The sequence below is a fragment of the Opisthocomus hoazin genome, chromosome 3 (assembly GCF_030867145.1).
Source record: "Opisthocomus hoazin isolate bOpiHoa1 chromosome 3, bOpiHoa1.hap1, whole genome shotgun sequence".
Lineage (NCBI taxonomy): Eukaryota > Metazoa > Chordata > Aves > Opisthocomiformes > Opisthocomidae > Opisthocomus > Opisthocomus hoazin.
In genome coordinates, this window is record NC_134416.1 from 87,106,340 (window position 1) to 87,127,173 (window position 20,834).

The 20,834-nt window shown below is 45.6% G+C and overlaps 1 protein-coding gene across 1 annotated transcript in view; it reads left to right on the top strand.

Annotated features, from left to right (window-relative positions):
* Positions 1-11,701, top strand: part of ADTRP (androgen dependent TFPI regulating protein) — a 32,694-nt gene extending 20,993 nt beyond the window's left edge. The window contains exons 5-6 of the mRNA XM_009944843.2: positions 4,438-4,589; positions 10,655-11,701. Coding sequence (XP_009943145.1) covers positions 4,438-4,589; positions 10,655-10,698 — 196 coding nt within the window. The 3' untranslated portion in view covers positions 10,699-11,701. The remainder of the gene's footprint in view (positions 1-4,437; positions 4,590-10,654) is intronic.
* Positions 11,702-20,834: the final 9,133 nt, after the last annotated feature.

Genomic DNA, 20,834 nt, shown 5'->3' on the forward strand with positions numbered 1-20,834 from the left:
CAGAAGAGGAGTAAAGCTTGGTTTGGTATTTGGCAGGGACACGTGGCTGAGTTTAGAAACTTGAGATAGAAAATGATACTCAGAGCCAGGTGCAAACTGATGGGTAGCAAGCAGGCATCTGCCCCACCACCACCTCCCACTCCACTGGTGGACACCGCCTACATTTCCAGCAATGTGCCGCAATTGACCTCCAACCTATTGGAGGGTGATCCTGAGAGGATAAACCATATGCAACTAGCCCCAGCCACCCACCCACCAGCACCCCCAGAGCTGTGCTTGCTTCCGCTCCTGCTCATTGGACACTGGCTGCAGAGCCGGGGTCTGGAGGCACTGCCTGCTCCTTCTAACTGTGGGCAGCTGCCAACACCTCAGACCGCTCTAAGGATGCCTTATGTTGAGGCTCAGCTCAGGAACGGGTCTGGAAAGTTTCAGGGTGTGCTGCGATATCACTTTCCAGAGCTCAGGAAACACCTGGGCCCTAGAGTGGAGGATACAGAACAACTGGTCAGCAGGGAGGGGGCTTGTCCTCATGCAAAGATTCTGAGAATTCACTGGGACTACAAGGGAGCCCATCATTCCCAATCCTACGCACCAGTTCTTGCTCTCAGCTACAGACTACCTTCAGCCCACTGAACAAAAATCTGGAATGGAAAATAAGCTGCATGGATGAAACGCTCTTGTGACTTGAAACCCATCGGAGCGGCTGTGGAAGCAATGGACTTCGCTGCTGCATTAGGTAACCAAGTCAGGAACCATCTATCCTAATCCAGCCCAAAGCCTAATAGGATTATGACCACGGCTTCCTAAATTCCTTTTCTATGTTCTGTTTCACTCAGCTGCTTAACGCCAGCTTTTGTTCCCTTGTCTTCTGACAGCATTTGCTTTTTACTGTCTTTGAGACCAGGTGGCTCTCCAGGCAGTTATCGCAGCCGTGTGTTCCATGCTTTCCCCTAAAGCCCCTGCCAGCTGAGCAATTCCACCCCACAGGAGACTCGGCTCATGCTAGAACCTGAATCCCCATCAAAAGATGGGGATCAACACAAGCAGGAACACAGCTGAGCCCTCCCAGTATCTTCTCTGCATCGATGTCGCGTGGGGCTGCGGGGGTCCTGAGTGGAAGGTGGTCCCTTAGAGCGCTTGTCCCCTGTGTCCCAGGGTCTCAATAACTGGATAAAAGATATTAGGATTTCAGTACTGTTGCTTTCTCTCCTTTTGAGGCAGCAAAGATCCTCCTTTCTACTTTTTTTTTTGCCTTCTTGTCTTGGTTCCCTGCAACCACAGGCAACAGATTTCAACTAAGAGAACGATTTTTTAGCTTGTGCACTGAAATCTTAACTCGTGTACGCATTTTACTGTCGGTGCTGCAGCCTGGTGATTTAACAGCCCCTTTTGGGCATGCTGTGTTTCGCAAGCAACACAGAATCCTTCATAAAAGCCTCTCCTTGAAGTGTCACTGTCATCGCTGCTCTTCCCCTTCCCCAGCGTCGATGGGCTGAGAACTGACACGTCCCTGCAAGGCGGTGAGAAACCGAGCAGCCGGTGATGCCTTGCACCAGGTACCTGCCACTGAGCGGGGCTTCACGATAGCTTTGAATACCCACAGTGTTTGCAAAGGAAAGGGAAGGTGGCTTTCAGCTCTGGGACACCAGGGCTAAGAAAACAGTTAGGCATGTTATTTCCCTCTTCCAAGGATGGATCTTGCATCTCCTAGTTGCATTAAGCAATGCCTTACTCCTGGAGTCATCCCATTGAAAACAGTGAAGAACATATAAATTTTAGAAGTGGCATTTTAAGGCTTAAAAAGGAAGTAACAATAGATTTCCCTTTCCCATTTCAGTGGTAATAAATCAGTATAAAATAAATCTTCATCTTCACATTTTTGCATGTGTCTTTGGAGAAAAGTTCAAACTACCTGTGCGAGGGAATACAAATCATTATAGATCGTACTCCGTATATGAAACTAAAATACAAAAAAAAATCCCTAACAAAATTAAATCTAGAGACTGATGACTGTCTTGTAATATATCACCATATTCCACCTGTGTTAGGAATCAAAATATTTTTCCTTCACTGCCTGCGCATTTTCAGTTCACAACCTTTTAATTTTGAATTAACCACAGTCTCAGAGATCTCATATGTCACCAATATGTTCTTTTCTCCTTTCTGGATCTTCCCATTTAGTAATTCCATAGAGATACTTTTTTTTTCTCTTCAATGAATGTGGTGGTCCCATTGACATTAACGGACAGGTAATGACAGGACCGGATAAATCCCCCAGCTGCATTCAGCTATGCTATGACAGCACATCACCTCTCTCTGGTATCTATATGCTGTCCTCTACCCTGTAGCAGTTTGGCAACTTTGGCTATACCTGGGGCTGTTATCTCAGTCTGTCCTCTCCATAATTCATTGCCTGCTTCTGACTCACTCAACTGGTATCCAAGGTAAAATCTTGGTAAAAATCACAACTTGGTAAAATGAAATCTTCAGAATAATAAGCCTCTGAATCCTGCATGTGTATTTAGCAGGTAATTACTCATAAGAAATGACCAATATGTATTTGCAAGTTGTGGGGTGCATTTAATGAAATCCCTAGCAAAAAAACCACCCGAAAACTAAAACCAAAAAATGTCAAACATTCTGTGCTCAAAATTAGTAAGTTCAGGAATCTAGAGGTATGCCCCAAGATGAAACACCTGGCAAACACCCAGCTCCCACCAAGCCAGAAAGCTGACAGTGCTTTAGTGCTCCTGCATAGTCGTTTGTTTAGGTTCAAAAATAGGGGTTGGAGTGTTTCATGAGAGGCATGCCAGCTGGCCCAGTTGCATCAAGAAAATCTAGCTCCTCATTCTATAAAATAAAGGCAATTGTCACTCTCTGGTTTACTGTTTGAGACACTTTGAGAAAATAGTAGCCCTCTGCAGTAATGAACACAGGCTGGCATTTGCACAGGCTTTCTTTTTTTTAATTTTAATTACTTAGATGTTTCACAGCCCCGTTGGCTCAATGAAAGAACCTTAAATCATGAGAATGAGTCTCTACACTTAACATTTCCACGCTCATACCAGACAGCTCCACTACCAACCCCCTCCACTTCTCCACTCTACCCCTTAGGTGGGGGTTAGTGAAATTCCCTTTACAGGCAAGGTAAAACCCCATCTCGTTCATGGCCTACCCCCTCCTTCTCTAACTAGAGAAAGGAGAAATCATATTTTCAGTCTTTTTTTTCTTTTCTTTGTGCTCTCCCATTCCTCAGTTTTGTGACACAGTTTCAGGCTGGTGGCACAGCCTGTTTGTCACTTCTGTTTGAGGCACGATGCTCAGTGTAAGGTGGCAGGCTGGGTGCCATCAGAGAGAGTGGGATTGCATTCCCATGTTAGCACTGGTGGTGGAAAGCATGGCATACTCCTCAGATGTGGTTTTTTTGATCTAGAATTGAACCTTAGGACTCTTTGGACCCAAAGGTTTTTTTTAAGGAAGTGCTGTTCATCGTTAGAATGGCACATCCTCATCACAATCACTGGACACCTGCCCTATTTTTCATATTCTTTACATATTCAATACAAATATATATAATCTGATCCATAAACATATATTTTCTCCTATATTTAATATATAAAGACCATTTTTATATCCTTAAGTCCAGGCATTTCCTACCAGCCACTCTTACAAGCCATGAACAATGAAAACAGTATCAGTGACCTGACAGCCACTACAAGATGTTTTTTGAGAAGAAAAAGGCAGAAAGAGAGGGCCTGAGTAGAAGAAAAGAAGCCCTATAAAACATGCATATTCATCCTTTTCCTTCTTTCCCTTTTCCAAACAGTGCTTTGTAAATGGTTGTGGCACAAAGGAGCAAAGGAGCTTCATGTCTTTCCTACCTACCTGCTCCTCCTCTTAGACCAAGAGAAAACATGCTGTAGGATTCCCCTTACCCTCTCACCTCCTGAAAATGTCTTTCCACTCCCCGAAACAGCAGTCAACAGTGGCAGGATAGAGACACTGAGAAACTGCACTTTGTCTCCACGGACCCTTGAGATCTGGATAGGGGCTCAAAAGCTGTTGTAACTAATGAGCAAACACCTACATAAGAGCTTCTTTGAATAAGCTTCACTTAGAATAGCCAAGTGCACATCCCGATTTCTGAGCATTTTGCTATTTTACTGTTATTTGACTGCTGTTAACAGTCAGTGCCACAAGGATGACAGCAGAACGCCGTGTGCATTTCAGCCTCTGCTGAAACCCATCTAATTTAGCAGCGGCTCAAGTGTGCTTCACAGCAAATAGCCCAAATGCTGAGGAGATGTATAGACAGCTGAGTTAATTTTCTCCGTATCAAGACTGTTTTAATAACTTGGCCCTTCAGGCGTTAGAAAACATGAAGTGGTTCTTCTGACTGAATGGTCCTAACCAAAGGTCATTTCTCTCCTTGCCCAGGGTCCTGTGGATTTATTCGGTAACCGGAGAGTGGGTATATCCTCTCTTTGCTTTGTTCAGCCCAGCCGGGCTAGCAGCCTTTTTCGCTGGTAGCCTTGCCGTCATCATCTCTTTCTACAACTTCGGGGAGTTCCTCAACCGTATGATATGGGGTCAGTTCAAATTTTGTTTTTCACTTCTATCCATATGAAACAAAACGTATCTGAAATGAATTCCTGTGATTGCCTGGGCAGGTGGTGAGAGGAAGGGGGCCCTTGTACCCCGCGGGGTGGCATTTGGGTGTCTGATAGAGATTGCCAGATCCTAACCGCTTACTAACAGACAGAGAACAAATCAGAGCAAGAATCCCAACCCCACCAGATAAAAGGCTGGGCCAGGTTTCTCTAACGTGGCTCAAGAAGCACCTCTTACCAGCATAATCCCTGGATTTCTAATTCCTTCTCAAACAAGGGTCCAGAGAAGCCAAGTCTCTCTGGCTAAAACTCTTCTAGCTGCATCATGTGGTGTTTGTCAGACATGGGAATGGTACTGGTTACTGACATTTTCTAGGAAGGCACTAGTGCACTTCAGAAACTTTTACAAACTGTTGAGAACATCTCCCTTCTGCCTTGGTAGTGGTATAATCAGTAGTGGTTTAAAGAAAAGCTTCTTTGGACAAATGGGCAGTTAGAAAAAAAAAATTGTAGTTTAGGAGGAAACATACAACAGGTGGAAGAAAGAACTGATGCAGCAGCTTCGGGGATTTGGCATGGAAAATTATTGATATTATTATTATTACTATTAGCCCTTCTGGTTTCCTCTCTCCTTTTTCATTCAAGATCAAGTTTTTGAGGATGAAAGTGCTTCTGTCAGGAAAACGTGTGTATTTTATTTAGGACAAATGTGTGAACATTTGCAATTCCTTAAACAAGCTTTCTGATGAAAGAAAATATCCTGCAAAAACACATTTGAAAATAAATAAGACAACCTCCCTCTGTTCTCAGGGAACATTTGATGCCTGATCCATTTTGTGAAGTCTCACATGCCTGTCAAGCCAATGTAGAGTGTCTGTAGCTCGTCTGTCACCACCTGTACTCAGCTACCTAAATGCAGCAGACTGACTTTTGAATGTGCTGAATAACCAACTTCACCGCTTGATACTTTTGCAAATAAGACGCTTGCTCTACATGTCCATGTTTGGAAATTTTGGCTGAATTCTATTCCTGCATAAACATGATATGAGATGGGGACTGCTGCTAAATGAAAACAGGTCTGCAGCCTCTCTGCTCTAGTGTAAGAGGCATCACACAAATAGTGACTATTGCTAACCAAAGACCACATCATCACTACAAGGTCTCTATATGAAATCTGACATTCGATACATCTAGGTATCAGGTTTTTTCATCACTGGGTACGTATTGGCAATTTCAGGCCTAGAGTATGCCTGATGCATAATTTGGAGATGATCAGAATTAAAGCAATTTGATTTCCAAGGTTTTAATTGACTGGACAAAGGGTCATCCCAAGCAGAGATCAAAATAAGTGCAAAAATTAGACGCGTTTCAAATACTGACTAAATACAATTATTTTAAGAGATGTTAATTTAAGAGTTTTCTAACGAAACGGGGGCAAGCACTCAACTTTCTTTTCTGCGCACACAGAAAGGTCGAAAAGCACCCCCAGCTATGACAGCAGGAGTGTAACCTCAGACTATATATAAGCACGGCATACGCGATATCCTCTTGCAATCCGTGGATATCTGGTGTGCTCTTGCAAACCGTGGAGGCCTCCTGCGTGCAGTGGGTCTGCCTCTCCCTGCATACTTGGTCTTGTTCAAAGGAGCCACGAAATCACGGCCTTAACAATTACACGGTGTCTTCGTCCACGTGCAGGACGCTCCCCCCCGAGTTCCCCGTGTTGTGCAAATGCCTGCTGCTTCACGTGCATCCTCAGCTCCTCATCCCCAGGCCTGGCAGCATTCCCTGGATTTGCTGTACACCGACAAAAGAAGCTGCAAGCTGCGCCCCGACAGCTGGCAGCTCTGCGGTATCTGAGGCTGCAGTTTGATAACACGGGGACTTTGGCAGCAAGAACTTCTCAATAAGCTCCTGCCCACCACCCCTCGCTCCTTCCTACTCCACCTCACGCACCTGTTTCTTGCGAGCAGGGGCTGTTATCAACTCGGATCGCTTTCCCAGCCGTCTCCACCCAGGAGAAGGGTAGGACTTCCTGAAGCTGGTATTGATAACAAGGTCCCAATAAGCACCGAAACATAGCCAGAGGGAAACTATTCCAAATTGCAATGTGCCAGAGTCTTAATATGTTCCTGACCGAGACAAACCTTTGGCTCAGCATTGCCAGAGTAAAAACAGCTGCAAACCGAACAGGCGCAATTCCAACCTACCTTTCTTCTCACCGCAGAATGACTCCATGTACTTTTTTTTCATCCTACCCTTTCCTGTCTCACCTTCCCACCACAGTAAGGGAGGTGATGAAAAAAAAAAACCCTGCAGAAAGAAGAACACAAACAAAGCAAAACAATATGTGGTAGTAGAGGATGCACCTCTTCATCTCCCCGTGCCCTCCACCCTGCCCACCTCCTTCCTCCTCCGAAAGAACATATACGTGGAAGGGCACTTCTGCCCTCTCGTTTGCTTCCTGCTCAGTCCCCCAAAGGCACAGTCTGAGTTACAGAGCAATGCAGTTGTCCACTAGGTTCCTATAGGCACATCTGGAAACACCTCCTCCAGTACCACCTGTAGCCACCAAGCATTTAGACCTTGTGCTGATGGCATCTGCTGAGGGCAGAGAGCCCTGCCTGGGCTGCTGCAACCAGACTTCACCCCAAAGGGAAAGGCTCCGGGGCAGCTGCTTCTCTTTCCTTCTTTGTTTCTTTTCCTCTTGAAGGAAGAAAGCTTGCTGAGTTTGTGCCCAGGTAAGTTGTGTTTATTCGAAGGTGGAAGAAGCGATTAACAAACAGCTCCACATGAGTGGCAAGCCTGGTCTCCTTCTGGACTTGCACCCTGTGGCAGTCTGTGAGCTGCAAACGAAGCTTGTCCCCCAGCACACCACGCACCCTATGGGCTCTCTTCCATGTCCCTCTGTAGCTTCAGGCCACTATCACTTTTCCCAAAGGCAGCTACACAAATATTTACTCTTTTTCACCCTTAAAGGTATATTCAGCTCCAACTTACTCCAAAGTCTATGGATGGCAGCTTTCAGCTTCAAGCGAGTAATTTTTAAAGCTATAACCCGCGCTTGACCAAAAAGATGTAGTATCATTTCTGAGAGCTGGAAAATCTAGGCTGTCAAATAATATAACCTTGTTTTTCCTATTCAGAACAATCAAAAGATGCCAGACCCTAGATTTGTTTTATTATTTATAGATGAACTGTTTCAGACAGTATTGGAGGTTTTAAAAATGTATTATCTCTCCTGTGCCTCTCCCTCCCCTCGCACAGTTGGATTGGTGGTAACTACGGCAACCCAGCTGCACAACCCGAGAGGCACAGAAAATAGTACCAGTAATGACTTTTTTTTGTTTTAAATCCCAGAGCTTCTAGAGGACTAGACAATGTTAAGCAATACAGAAACTCCAAAGCGGATAATTGGAAACAATAGGCCAATTCTTTTACTGCCATAAATTTACCTCAGCCAGGAATGTGGCTGCAGGGTCTGAGTACCAAAGATGAGCTGTGTGATAGCTTCTCCCTTTCTCGATGTGTAGAAAACATCATGCAGGCAACTGATCTCATGTTACTTTGGCCAGTCAAAGCAGAACCCTCAAAAATAAAGCAAAGTCGTTTTCCCTCGGGTTTTGCTCATGGTGAGACAACCAGATCCTCAGGAGAAATTCAGATCAAAGTTCTCCACATCAGACAGAGCAACATCTCAGGTGAGGTCTCTTCTCTGGCACCAGCATTTGAAGATGGAGCAGATTCATTTGCCTTCCATCTAACAAACCTGAAAAAAAAAACAAACCAAAAAACCAAACCAACATGAGTCAGCTGCTGCATTTCAAAGTATTGGGCAAGCCGCTTGTGAGATTTTACAGCCACGAGGCCTCCACCAACTCCAGATAATTGCTCACCCCCGAAGGGTGGAACTGTCCTTTGGGGCAGAGAGGGAGGCTGGCTGCCGCAGTGGGCAGCAGCTCCAGCCTTGATGCTCGCTGTCCTCCAGAAGGCAAAGCTTTGGCCAGGAGCACTGGGCAGGGGGCAAAGCCAGAACTCCTCTAAAGTAAAAGGCAGTACAACAAAAGTAATAGGGGTTGCTCTCAGGACAAAGAGGAAACATGGTGGAGTAGCTTTCTCGTGCCTAGTGTGTGGATGGATGTGCTCCTCCAGATCTTCTACAAGCTCTCGAATATCTTGCAAAGACATGGAGGAAAACCATTCACCTAAGGCTGAGCTAAAGTTAGACCGCAATCTTCTCTTCAACGTATTTTTCCTCTTCTTTTTTGGAGTACTTTTGCATTAAATGCATTTTCCAGAAACATATAACAAGTTCCAGCAGCCAATTGTTTTCCTTGGGTTTTAATTTTGTATTTATGCGCTTATGAAGCCAGGCTCCCTTAACACCCTGTAGTCAGCTACTGGGAAACCTAGCCTATGTGACAGCACGTGAATCTGCAGCCCAAGCAACACTAGAATACGACTGAATCCTCAATGCTGTCATTCTTCTGAGCAGCTGTTGAGATTGCCGAAATCCAAGTGGCAATACAGGGATGCAAAGGGCGACTGTGTGGGGTACAAAGTCATTCTACCATTGTGCTGGTACAGGCTTATGAACAGCCGTTTTGGTATGAGTGTTAAAATACTCACGGTCTGCAGGCAGTTATCAATCCAGACACAGGTTCCTCCCCTCGTTCTTACGGTGTCCAGGAGGGAGTTTTAAACTGAGCGTCCTTTCCAGTAGATATCTTCATCTGTTCTATCACGCCTTTAAAAACAAAGAAGAGTCCAGGGTATATCTATTTCTTTCAGTGAACAATGTTTATATCTACAATTTCACTATATTGCCAGCGACAAATGGAACTCAAATTTAAGAGGATTTACAGCCCAGAGTTCGCAAACTAAATACGAATATTTACTTTTGCCTCATCCATTCATCCTAGTCGTGCCACAAACCTGTGATGCCATATTTATATCCTTCATATTTGTCGCTCCCCCAAGCTGCAGTTTACCCCTGGGTAGAGGAGTCTCGCTATTTAAAGGAAAACTGCACTATCTGTCACATGCCCTACTCTTGCTGACAAGTTTATCTGATGATCCACTGGAGGGAAACCGGATCGGAAGCTCTGGCAACCCAGGGCTTACGATTTCATCACTGGAGACCAGACATTAACAGGTGCTTGTTAAAATGCTCTCCCTGGCCTAACAGGCTAGCCTTTTCGTGGGTGGGTGGAGTTTGTTCTCCCTCATCTTTAAAATTTCTATGCGGTCAGTACAAAATACTTACAGGACCATTTGGGAAGGAAGAAATTATAGCATTTTGTTCTGTATGAGGTCATCTGGCAAATGCTGTGCAGGATGGAGATAAATAAAATACAGCAATTAGTGTTTCAGAGCCTCTGAGGTCCATAACAAGGAAAGCACCTTTAAAACAGGGTTCTGCGTGAGTAAGTGGTCATCAACAGGGAAGGAGAGGCTGAGACAGTGCTTTAGACAAGGGTACCCAAATACGTTTGGTTATTGCCACACTTGGTGCCCCACCATAGCACATCTGGTCTCTAGCTGATGCTTCAGAAAGCTGCGGGTCTTTGATAGGTCCTCTGCCAACCTGGCCAGACACGTGAGGATTCTCCAGATATCTTAGCTGTAGGATTAATCACCTGCTACCTTTTCAGAGGAGCTTTGCTTTTAAAGTTTTTCACATATTCTTGCACCAAGCTAAGTTTGTTTGGTGGCAGATACTTTTTCCCCCCACCAACAAAGAACCATTATTTCAAGGGATGTGGCCCATGACTGATTTCAAATCATTCCTCAGCAGTTGAGTAATCCCTTACTTGCTAGGGACACCCCCTGCTCATTCGACTTGCGCAGCACTTGGGCATCAGCAGCTGGCCCAAGCCATGCACTCACAGCTTATTGCCACTCCTGGACGGGTTCGGATCCCCAGGGATGTTGGGAGGCTGGGGCCGGGTTCGCATCCTCCTCCCAGCAGTGCGCTTGAGCTGCGAGAGGACTTCTCTGCTGTGGCTTTTTTTTTTATAGTCTTCTCCTCTGCCTCCAAACAGGAGATTCGATAGTAATACTGGACTACGGGCGGAAAGGCAAGTGAATCCTCCTCTCCAAGCCAAACAATCTCTCCATGAACGCTGAAGCCATGAAGTAGAGGAAAATAAATGCAGCTGTGATAAATCCTTTCTCCAATGCATTGCAGCTTCTGGTGAAGCCATTATGTCATCAGACATACGGAAAACTGGTGGAAAATATGAAATGTTTGCCTCTTACATGATAACTCTGCAACTGCTATGAATAAGAAAATTGTGTTCACTTGTTTACACAGATTTCTCCTCTCTCTTGCACAATGTACTTGAGGATGTGTCCATGGTTAAAATTCGTCACTGGTAAATGAACTCCCTCATGAGCTTGGCACCACTCTGTAAAAGACCTGTGAATGCAAGCCAGCTCTTGTTTGGATTGTCCTGTGTCAAGTCTGGAAAAAATTAATAGGAGGGATAATTTTAACAGTTCTGTGACTTCCAAGCTAGCTAGATAACAAATTGGGCTAACAAGGACTGTAATTAGGAATGTCTGCTCAGAAAGTTCACCATGAAGCCAAGTTCCTCTAACGAGAAACATTCTGGAATATTAATATGCATAATATCTCCCCTCCATTTTAACAGGAAATCTGAACACAACACTTTCTTCCTTTTTCTTGGTTTCAGTTAATCTTGCAGCAAAAGTAACCTAATTATACTGACTGTATGATTGCTTTAACAGAAAGCATGTTAATTTAAAGCACTGTTTAACATAAAGTTGCCTGCCATATAATTACAGTCCATTCACATGTTTACTAATCTTGCTCAATATAGTTGATTTCTGTTATTAGCCTCAACATCTCGTTAACATTTAAAACACCGGAGATCTGCTTTGCAAACTCCAATAAACAGGCAAAACCGACAGTAGCAGAAGTGTTCCTTAATGGTCAACATGAAAAAGAGATCTCTGTTACTAGCCTTGCATTAAAATGAGGAGTTGCAACTAGTTGCAGTACTTTAAGTCTAACTCCATCTTCATTGCCAAAACCCATAGCTCAGAGCTACTGTGCAGGCAGTTCACCAGGGTGTTATTTTCATCTTTTGAATGCTGCTGGAACTTAGTAAAAACAAAGCATGTTGTAAGCTGCCTGTGAGCAATAAAAAAAATAATGTGTATATATAAGATTGTTCTTCTCATGTTAAGCACCTGATAAAATTCTAGTCTGGGAAGTTGACAGACTAGGGCTAGACAGCAAACTACGTTAACTCCACGAAAGGCGTGCATGCATTCAATAATTCCCAGCTTATCCAGATAACTCGCTCCAGCTAACTTTGCAAGGGGAACGTAAGCCATTGTGCGCGCATGCACCCCCCCTCCCTCCTTTTGTGCTGAAGCTAAAGGAGAACATGGAAAGAACTCAGCTGAAGGATGCTGGTCAAAGGAAACGGTTCAGAGACAGACATAAGAAAAACCATGAAGGGAATGAGGGAAGAGGAGAGAGCTCAGGAGACTCCCTGTACAGGTTTGTTGGGTATTTTTCTCTCCGTATATATATATTTTAATTATTTTGCACTGATAGTTCAGTGCAAACAGTTTAAATGTCAGAAACTCAAAACGAAGCCTGGGCCCCAACATGGAGGGGCAGTTCTTTCCATATCCAGCCAGAGGAACTGAACGGCAGATCTCGTCCCTGGCTCCTGCTCGCGCCGAGATTACCTTCGGGATGCAGTGTAGTGACAGTGCTGGTGGACTTGCAGGGGTTTGAGGAGCACCGGGGTCAGGAGTGTCTGTCTGCCTTTAACAAGGGCTCAGAAGCAGCCCTCCTCTCTGCTGTGTCCTGCATCAAGAGGCTGGATCCCAGTCCGGCGTTTGGAAAGCGTTCAGGCATGCCTGTCCCCAAAACACAACTGCTGGTATCTTGGGTTTGCTTTGCTTCTTTCTGCGGGGAAGAAAGCGTGCAGCGTTGTTCGCAAAATGACATTTTCCCTGCGATTTCACGAAGGCTTTACTGAGGTAGTCTGAGTAAGGATCTGGCCTTTACGACATTTACACTAAATTTCTCTTTCCAGTCTGTTTCTCTCTCTGATTTTATTTTGAGTAAGTACGCAAAGCCAGTCAGAACTGTTTATTTATAGCTGGAGATTTTCATGGCTGTATAAATTAGATGTTATTACTGAATGAGATGCCCGCCTACTCACCCAGCACAGCTGTACAGGGATCCTTTCATGCTGCTCGACGGTACGCAGTCCCAATTAGGAGGGAAATGAGATGCTCCCAGTCAGACGCAGGGACCGCTGCTTAAACCCTCGGGCAAAAAAGCAACAATTAATTTTTTCCGCAGTACGCTGTGGAATATGACAACAACAGTTACCTAATATTATTTAGACCTGATGCTTTTTTTTGGCAGAGACAGAAAATGAAGGCTGAAATTCCCTGGAGAAAAAAAATCCTAAACTAGGACCTACTCCTGGACTTTCTTTTTACACAACACAGTGATTATTTATTTGGAGGGAGTGAGGGGGACAGGGACAATCAGGGGAAGTATAAGTAAAATTGGTTGTTCTTTGAGACAGAGTGCCATCAGAAAATAAGGACTATTCCATACAGAGCGGGCTACTTGCAGCAGAAACAGCTGGAAAGCAACATCCTCCATGGTTAGGAGCCTTCATCTCAGCTCACACCTTTGTAACAGTTTACTCCTGCAAAAAGCACAGGCAAGTGCTAATTTATTCCCTCCCCAGTTTGCCACACAAATTTCTGGGTTTGGGTCTTTGCCAGAGCTTCAGGGTCACAATCTGACCTCAATAACATAACCCTGGATTGTTCCAAGCTTTCAGTGGAGCTACTGAAGATTTACTTTGATGGATATGGGGCCGGGATCTGGCATGCAGAAAATATGCATTTGCATTCTACCAAAGCATCTAAAATAGTTGCCCAGGGAAGCTAAAATTCAATTTGAGACCTCGCATTCACTTGGCAGAGCACATAATTAAATACTTTGTGCCACAAAATCAACCAGAGAGTCTCAGGGGTATTGGTGAGAGAAAGCTTAGTGTCAACCATGAGAGCCAAACCAAGACCCATTTCCCAGGCAAGTTATTCAGTAAATATTGGAAAAAATCATTGCATTCATATATAGGTTCATAATAATTTTTGTTAATGCTTAACCTTACTGATTATCCGGTTACCTCAGAGGAAGAGGTTACTGTCTGTGTGAATTTGTGTGAATAACCCCAGTATCAACTTCTGCTCTTGAACTGAAGCGACTGCTTACAGCTAAGAACTGTTTGTGATCGGATTAACTGTTTGGGAAAAACAGCAAGTAAAAATCAAATGCAATGACAACGGGTCAGACCTCGTGAGCAGTGGTTGAAAGCTCTGAAAGTGAAATTTTTGCTTTCCTAAAGTCTCCAGAGGCCCTACCCTGCAAGGAGTTCAGTGTTTCAGAAAAGCAAGCCAAATACCGAAGGTGTTTGATGTTAGCACACTTCAGTTTCACTGCCAGACATTGGTGTTTAAAAACATGGTAAAAATTCTAGAATAGGGCCCAACAATAGTTCTGAACTGTAACATTTAACAATGATACTTTGTATTTCAATGTCACCGTCTATCAAACGCTCCCAAAACAACCAGCAAACCTTCAAGTTCCTTCCACCTTGAGAGGACGACTTCCCTCGCTACCCAGCAAGCAGTGCACACCTAAAAAAACGACGCTTTTTTCCTACACCTGAGACACACCGAGCTACCTCCTCCGAGTACGTCGGGTGACCCGCTGTCACCGTTTCACAGCGAAACCGACCCACGCAGTTTCACAATAAAACCCTACGCAGGCCAGCACGACACCTGCTCTTCGTTTGGCGGCATTCGTTCAAGCCCATGGTGTGGTACCACCTGGCAGCGATGGCTGACAGAAAGTTCGCCTGCCACGCCACCGCTGCCGCTCGCGCCTGCGGCGTGGGAACGCCAGCTTCCCCGGCTGCCACTGCTCTGCTTCCTCGTCGGGGTGCAAAGCTCAGCAGGGAGGGGGCGCGTCGCTTCTGCTGGGCTCTCAAGACCCCGAGAATGGGACCGAAACTCAGCTCCTTCGCCCCATGGCGGGGTGCGGCATCTTGATGGTCCCAACGCGGGAATTCCCAGGGGGCGGGGCCGCAGGGGGCGGGGCCTGGGGAGCGGAGGGCGGGGCTGGCCCCCTCCACTCCCGAGGCGCCGCAGCGCCACCTGCTGGGGCGCCGCCGCCCGCCCGCTCTCCCGCGGGGCTGCGCGGACAGCGCCGTGGAAGCCCCCGGGCGAACGCCCGCGGGTGGGCTGGTCGCCGGGCCCTGAGCCCTGAGGGGGGGCCCGACACAGCGTTATAGGGCTGTCGTCTCCCCACCCCGGCTTTACATGGCTGCCCCACCCCCCGCCCCTTGCCGGTCCTTACGGCGTTATATGGCTGCTTCCCCCCACCCCTCCCCGTTCCCGGTCCTTATCGCGTTGTACGCGGCTGCGGAACAAAAAAACTGCAGCTGGGGGTTGTTTGAACATTAACGGCGGCGTTCAGGGATGCTGCAAGCGTGGGGTGGCTTCGACTCTACGTGCAGGGTTAATTAATATCTCATTAGCAGGCAGGCGGCCTGAACCTACCCCAGGAGCGCCAGCGTTTGGTCCCCCGGCACCGGCGGGGACTTGGGGCCCGGGCATTGCGTCACCCGCACATCTGGGAGACCAAACGGCCCCAGGGGAAAGGAAAACCCACGCTCCGTCTCGCTGTGCCATCCCATGGCCAGCCAACGCTGCGCTGGCAAGTTAAAATCCCAGGGAGAATAGAAAGACGATCACGTAACATGTAACAACCACGTGCAAGGGGAAAGAAACAAGAGTTAGCAGAGCACGTTGTTTTTATCCACAGTCTCAGGTTTGGCGTTGTTTTGCTTTGGGATTTTTCATTTTGTTTGTTGTTTTTTTTTTTTTTCCTTTTAAAACAGATGTTGTCAAAATAGTTCTGACCTTGAATCACACATACCTTAAAAAGGCTCACAACCTTTTTATGGAACAACCCCCAGGCTCTAAACCATTACATCGCCGAAGCAGCCTCCTTGCTGCTGGCTGCCAAACAATAGCCGTTGTTCCTGGAGGATCTAGCCAAAAGTAACACCACGTGCAACTGCCTTCCTACTGTTGTCTTTGCAAAAGCACTTCTAAATTCCAGAGATGACTTTATGGATGGTGCACAGCACAAATAAACCAAAAAGGAGCAGAACAACTTGAAAAGCATGGAGAAACATTGGGAGTGCATGGAGTAGGAATAAGAAAGTGGGGATGGAAGAGAAAAAAAACATTCTGAGGAAGAGTTTATATTAAAAGATAGTGAAGTGTTTAAGTGAAGCAGCTGTTTCCATGTTGTTGTGTAAGTGAAAATAATAGACAAATATTTGAGTATTCTGTCCATGTGTTCATATCACAAAAACTTGATATTATTGATTATTAATACTTGACGCATGATTATTGAGCAGAGTGGCCGTGCGATTGCAGCTTAAATGGTGCTTTTATGAGGCTCTGATTTCAGAAAAAAAATGAGCTGCAAACAGGGGAAAAGATACAGAAGGCTGAAGTAGTTTTCTCTTCTACCTGTCCGCCCTCCTCACTTTCTTCATCTTTTACTACAACTTTGCCAGTGCTGGTTCTCAAGACACAGACATCAGTTTGAATGACAATTTATGAAGGAACATAAAATTGCTACCCCTCCTGGCAGAGATAAAAAAAGTTATTTGAAGGTGAAATATCTGGAAATTGTAGGCATCACAGACACACAGTTAAATATACGCAGCCTGTGGCTCACAGGCGCTCTGTACTGAATTCAAAACTTTACAGAGAAGCCTACAGGAAAAAAACAGAGTTGTTCCAAAGTACCTCCTTAGTTACCAAATTTGTTTCCTACCTGTAGTTCAAAAAATACCAGTGAAGGATCAGCTTAGCTTTTCTGCTATCAATAGGCCAGACCACAGCAGAGGCCTCTCAGTCAACCAGTGGAACTTCACTGTTGTCTGCGTGTACATTTTCTGATATAAAATAAAGATCATTCATCTTCCTTCAGTAATACATTTATCTTACCAATAAAGAAAGTCCCTAAAGAAAGGACAAATCCACAGTACTTCATGTGAAAGTTTGTTTTTCAAGTTTTCTTTTACATTTCCCCTCACAGTCATCAGTCTGCTTAATCACTCCAAGTCTTAGTTCTAGATCCTGACACAAATTTAGAGCTGAACTTTGACCAAAGTCCCAAATCAAAGGTGCAGGAAAACAAAAATGGGCTAACAAAAGTCACCTTAACAATTTCAGATGAAAGCTAATTTTAAAAAGTCTTTTTAGGTCCAGTTTGAAATTCTGGCAAACACTGAAGCTCATTTCTCCATGTAATGCTATCCAATCACAACAGATTTACTAACCACAGCATACTTATTGCTAAGAAAATGTTGCAAATGCCTGATATAATGGGCCTCTGTTTAGCCATTAGTGGCTATTTGATAAATGATCTGCAGTGTTAGAAGGTCACAGGAGAACAGTAGAGAAACATGGGGGGTGGAGAAAGAAAAACCCCAAACCCCCAGTGGCCAGCAAGACCAGACTGTGGGAGAGACTCAGTTATGCTCTCTCTTCAAACATGACCATCCCTTATAAAGGAGAAAAACATTACCAATGTAAAGCACGCTCCGTAGGCATAGCCTGCACCATTCGGATGCATCCCCCAAGCTCTGTCCCCGGTGACGTGTCTATGTGCTCATCGTAAAAGTATGTTCCACTGAACGTACAGCTGGAGCGGCTTCCTCCTGGGGGGAGCCGGCATCCATACCTCCAGGGGAACAAGCACATGGGTCCGGGTCCAACCACCCGAGTCCAGAAGCTGCAAGCCACCTCCAGAGCTGAAGGAAAAGGAAACGACCTGGAGGAAAAGGCGCGGGATGCCGTTCCACCAGTGTGCTCTTGTCATCAGCTGGAAAAAACCCCAAACAAGAGAGTCACAACAGGAATGAGGTTGATCCGATCATTAGGCTGACAGAAAAAATGCATTTCCTTTTAGTGGTGGTGGTGCCTTTTAGGAGTCTCTGGTCTGTTTTGCTCAGTTACTAGGATTTGGAGTTTCCCCATTATCAGAGCATGCACAAAGCACTCCTACGTTCTCTGTCTGTGCGTGTGAGTGCTGTCTCCTATTGCCCGATGAGAAAGACATTTTTAACAGATTGATAAGATGGAATTTTCCTATACAGTCACCCTCAGGCAACTGGAGCACTGCATGACATGTTAGAAAAAAAAAAAACGTGCTTAACGCTCTTTCTAACCTGGAGGAGCCCTCCAGTTCCTCCTCCCTCCCCGTATCAGGCTCAGAGCCAGACGGAGAAACATCTCCCAGGCTGTGCCAGATGTGGCCTCGTGCCCTGGGTTTGGTTCATTCGCACACCTACCTTAACTGATGGGGAGTTTCAACGAAGCAGAAAGAACAGTAGCTGAAGGAATGGAAAATAAGCTGATGTATCAAACATCAGTAATAAGCTCGCAAAACCCACATGCTGTGTCTTATTTATGTTTTGCCTCATATGCTTGTGAGGAGTAATCAGTAAAGCACAGTTTCCCTTGGACAGACCGAAAATACCCGAGACCTGGGCTTGTTATGCAAAGCGTGCTCACGCTGGGGTTCGTATGGGAGGGTTTTCCTGTGGGAAAGAAGCAAGGAGCAAAGGGGAATTCACCGCTTGCTGACATCCCATCCCATGAAACACCTAAAACTCCCAAAAGGCTGAAGAGGACATTTAGGTACAACTAACGGAGGGGTTCCTGCCGTTTAACTCCACTTGCGGCTCCCCGTGGTGCTGGGAGCAGGCAGGGCTTTCCAAGGGTGGGCAGCACGGGGTGGCTGGCAGCGGGCCACCTCTGCCAACAACGCGCTGCTCTGGGCAGGCAGCTGGGCCAGCTCAAGGACCTCGCTTCCTGCCATTGTTATCCCGGCAGCCCTGGAATCTCGTCCAAATGGATTTGACCCCTTCGCTTAACAGCCCACGCGTACTTCCCTGGTTAGGGTATTCCCGCGTGAGGAGCGGATGGAGTCAGGGCGGGGGGGTGGGTGGAAGGAGGGTGGCTTGCTCTGTCCCTGCCAAAGCGACAGGAAGGTGCTGCTATGCACCCAAGTCCTGGTTTGGTGTGTGGCTTTGAGGAGCTTCAGCTCACCCATCCGATGGGGAGCTGACCTGTGCATCTCAGTGTACTCCATCAGCAGCAGCTGCTTGAGGGGAGAGAAAAATATAACACGAAGGATGCAGTTCTTCACCTGGCTTGAACTTGCTTGTGTTACAAATTTAGCAAGCGTCATTTATGTCCTGTGCTTTTGGAAGAATCTGTTGTTACTTCAAATTTTGAAGTCTGAAATGCATCGCACTTTCCTACAGCGCAGCTATCAGGCTGTCATGATGCCTCGCCATGCTCGCATGTAGTTTTTACTTCTGCGCATACTTCATATTGATTTCACACAGCATTCCTCTGGCCTTGGTTTCTGCTTGCGAGAAATACTCCTTTTGCAAACTGTCTTTGCGGGAGAGCTGATTGTCATAACAGTTCACTGCCACTAAGCCTCTGACATCTCAGATGATGCTCTGGTTCCGTTCCGCAAGAATACGTCTAGGTTGTCTTTGCCTTTCGATTGGATGGATATGGCCACACCAAGGGTGACTCCTGTTCTTATCTTTTTCTGATCCTCACACTCCTAAAAAAAAGAACCAAACAATTTTGTCCTGTTCTCAAACATTTCCGTCTGTTTTCCCCCTCGTATATGTACCAGAGTATGTCCTGCCAAGATTTCATTTTTTCTTACTTCTAACTAGGCTTCAAAAATGTGTGACAACATTTCATATAACACAGAGTAATCACCGATTAGTATTACAATTGTCTTCCAGCTGCCTCACTTTGTTCCCCAGCCTTCCTATGAGAGAAACTACAATTTCTTTCGTGACAAGGATGCTGATATCCAAGGACAGGTCACTATCTCCACTTCAGCTTCTCCCATCCAATCTACCCCTCTGTCCATTCATGAAAGCATTCCAAAAAATACTGAAGAAAGCACTACAATCGGAGTCCAAGTTTTGCCTTTGCAACTGGTTCTCAATTTCTGTTCTGGGGTATCGCCTTGTCCGCTGGAGGGGTTGGAAATGTTAAAACCACCTCTCTTCTCTCCTGTCATTCAAGTTTTGCATGTCTGTCTTAGACTGAGTTAACAGGAAGCCTTTCTACCTCTTTTTCTCTTATTTCCTCCTCTGTCTGCTCCTAGACTTGACTCCCTAGCAGATGCCAATCACCCACCCTCTACAAAAAAACATATTCCCTCTCAAAATTTCCTTCCCTCGTTCCCCTTAGGACCTCCCAGAAGCACCTTCCCTCTTCCTTCTCCAAACTTCTGCTCCAAGCAGACAAGGAAACTTTATAAAGTGTTATTAGTCCTAGCTAATGAAATGTTATGCAGAAAAAGGTGTATAGTATGCCATAGATCAACAGAGATTTGGGTATCCCAAGGCTGTGGCTTCCTTGCAGCTTTAAGCGAGAGCGAATGTCAGAGAATAATGATGAGAAGTTCTGTGTCAGCAGATTGACCTTCCTCCTAAGAGCATATTAAACAATTCTTTGTTTGAACAGATCTCCAGGTTCTTTGGGTAGGAACTTCATTTCGGTGTCAGCATAGCTCTTATCTGAAGTTAGTGGCATCATGTCAGTTTAAGCCTGGAGCTGCTGACCTGGCAGAACATAAATCTCTATTATGGTATTGTCTTGCAAGAAAATCTAAATATCCCCAAAATATGAAGCCTAAAAATGGGATAAATACTCTAATATCGTATTTACAAGCAGGGAAACTGAGTCTTGAAAAGAGAAGACACAGGTACTCCACGATACCCAGTGCTTCTGGCTAGATGCATGTGAAAGTGTGTCTAGTCTGGATTTTCAGTACAACTCAGCACGGCAGAAGTCAGGGGAAATGGTTGCCTGACAGTACTTTTGATGGCCAGATTGTAAGGGTCCCATGCTGGATTACCCTCAAAGAGAAAAGCGTGTAAACCAAAAGCCACTTTTAAAACATGTGAAAGTAAAAAGCCTGGCCAGGCTTATCAACAGAGGATCTGGGTCTTCTGGCTCCCAGCAAAAGATCCTCATTTCATTCTCTTTGTCTTTACTGGGCTCTGGATCAATGCATGCAGA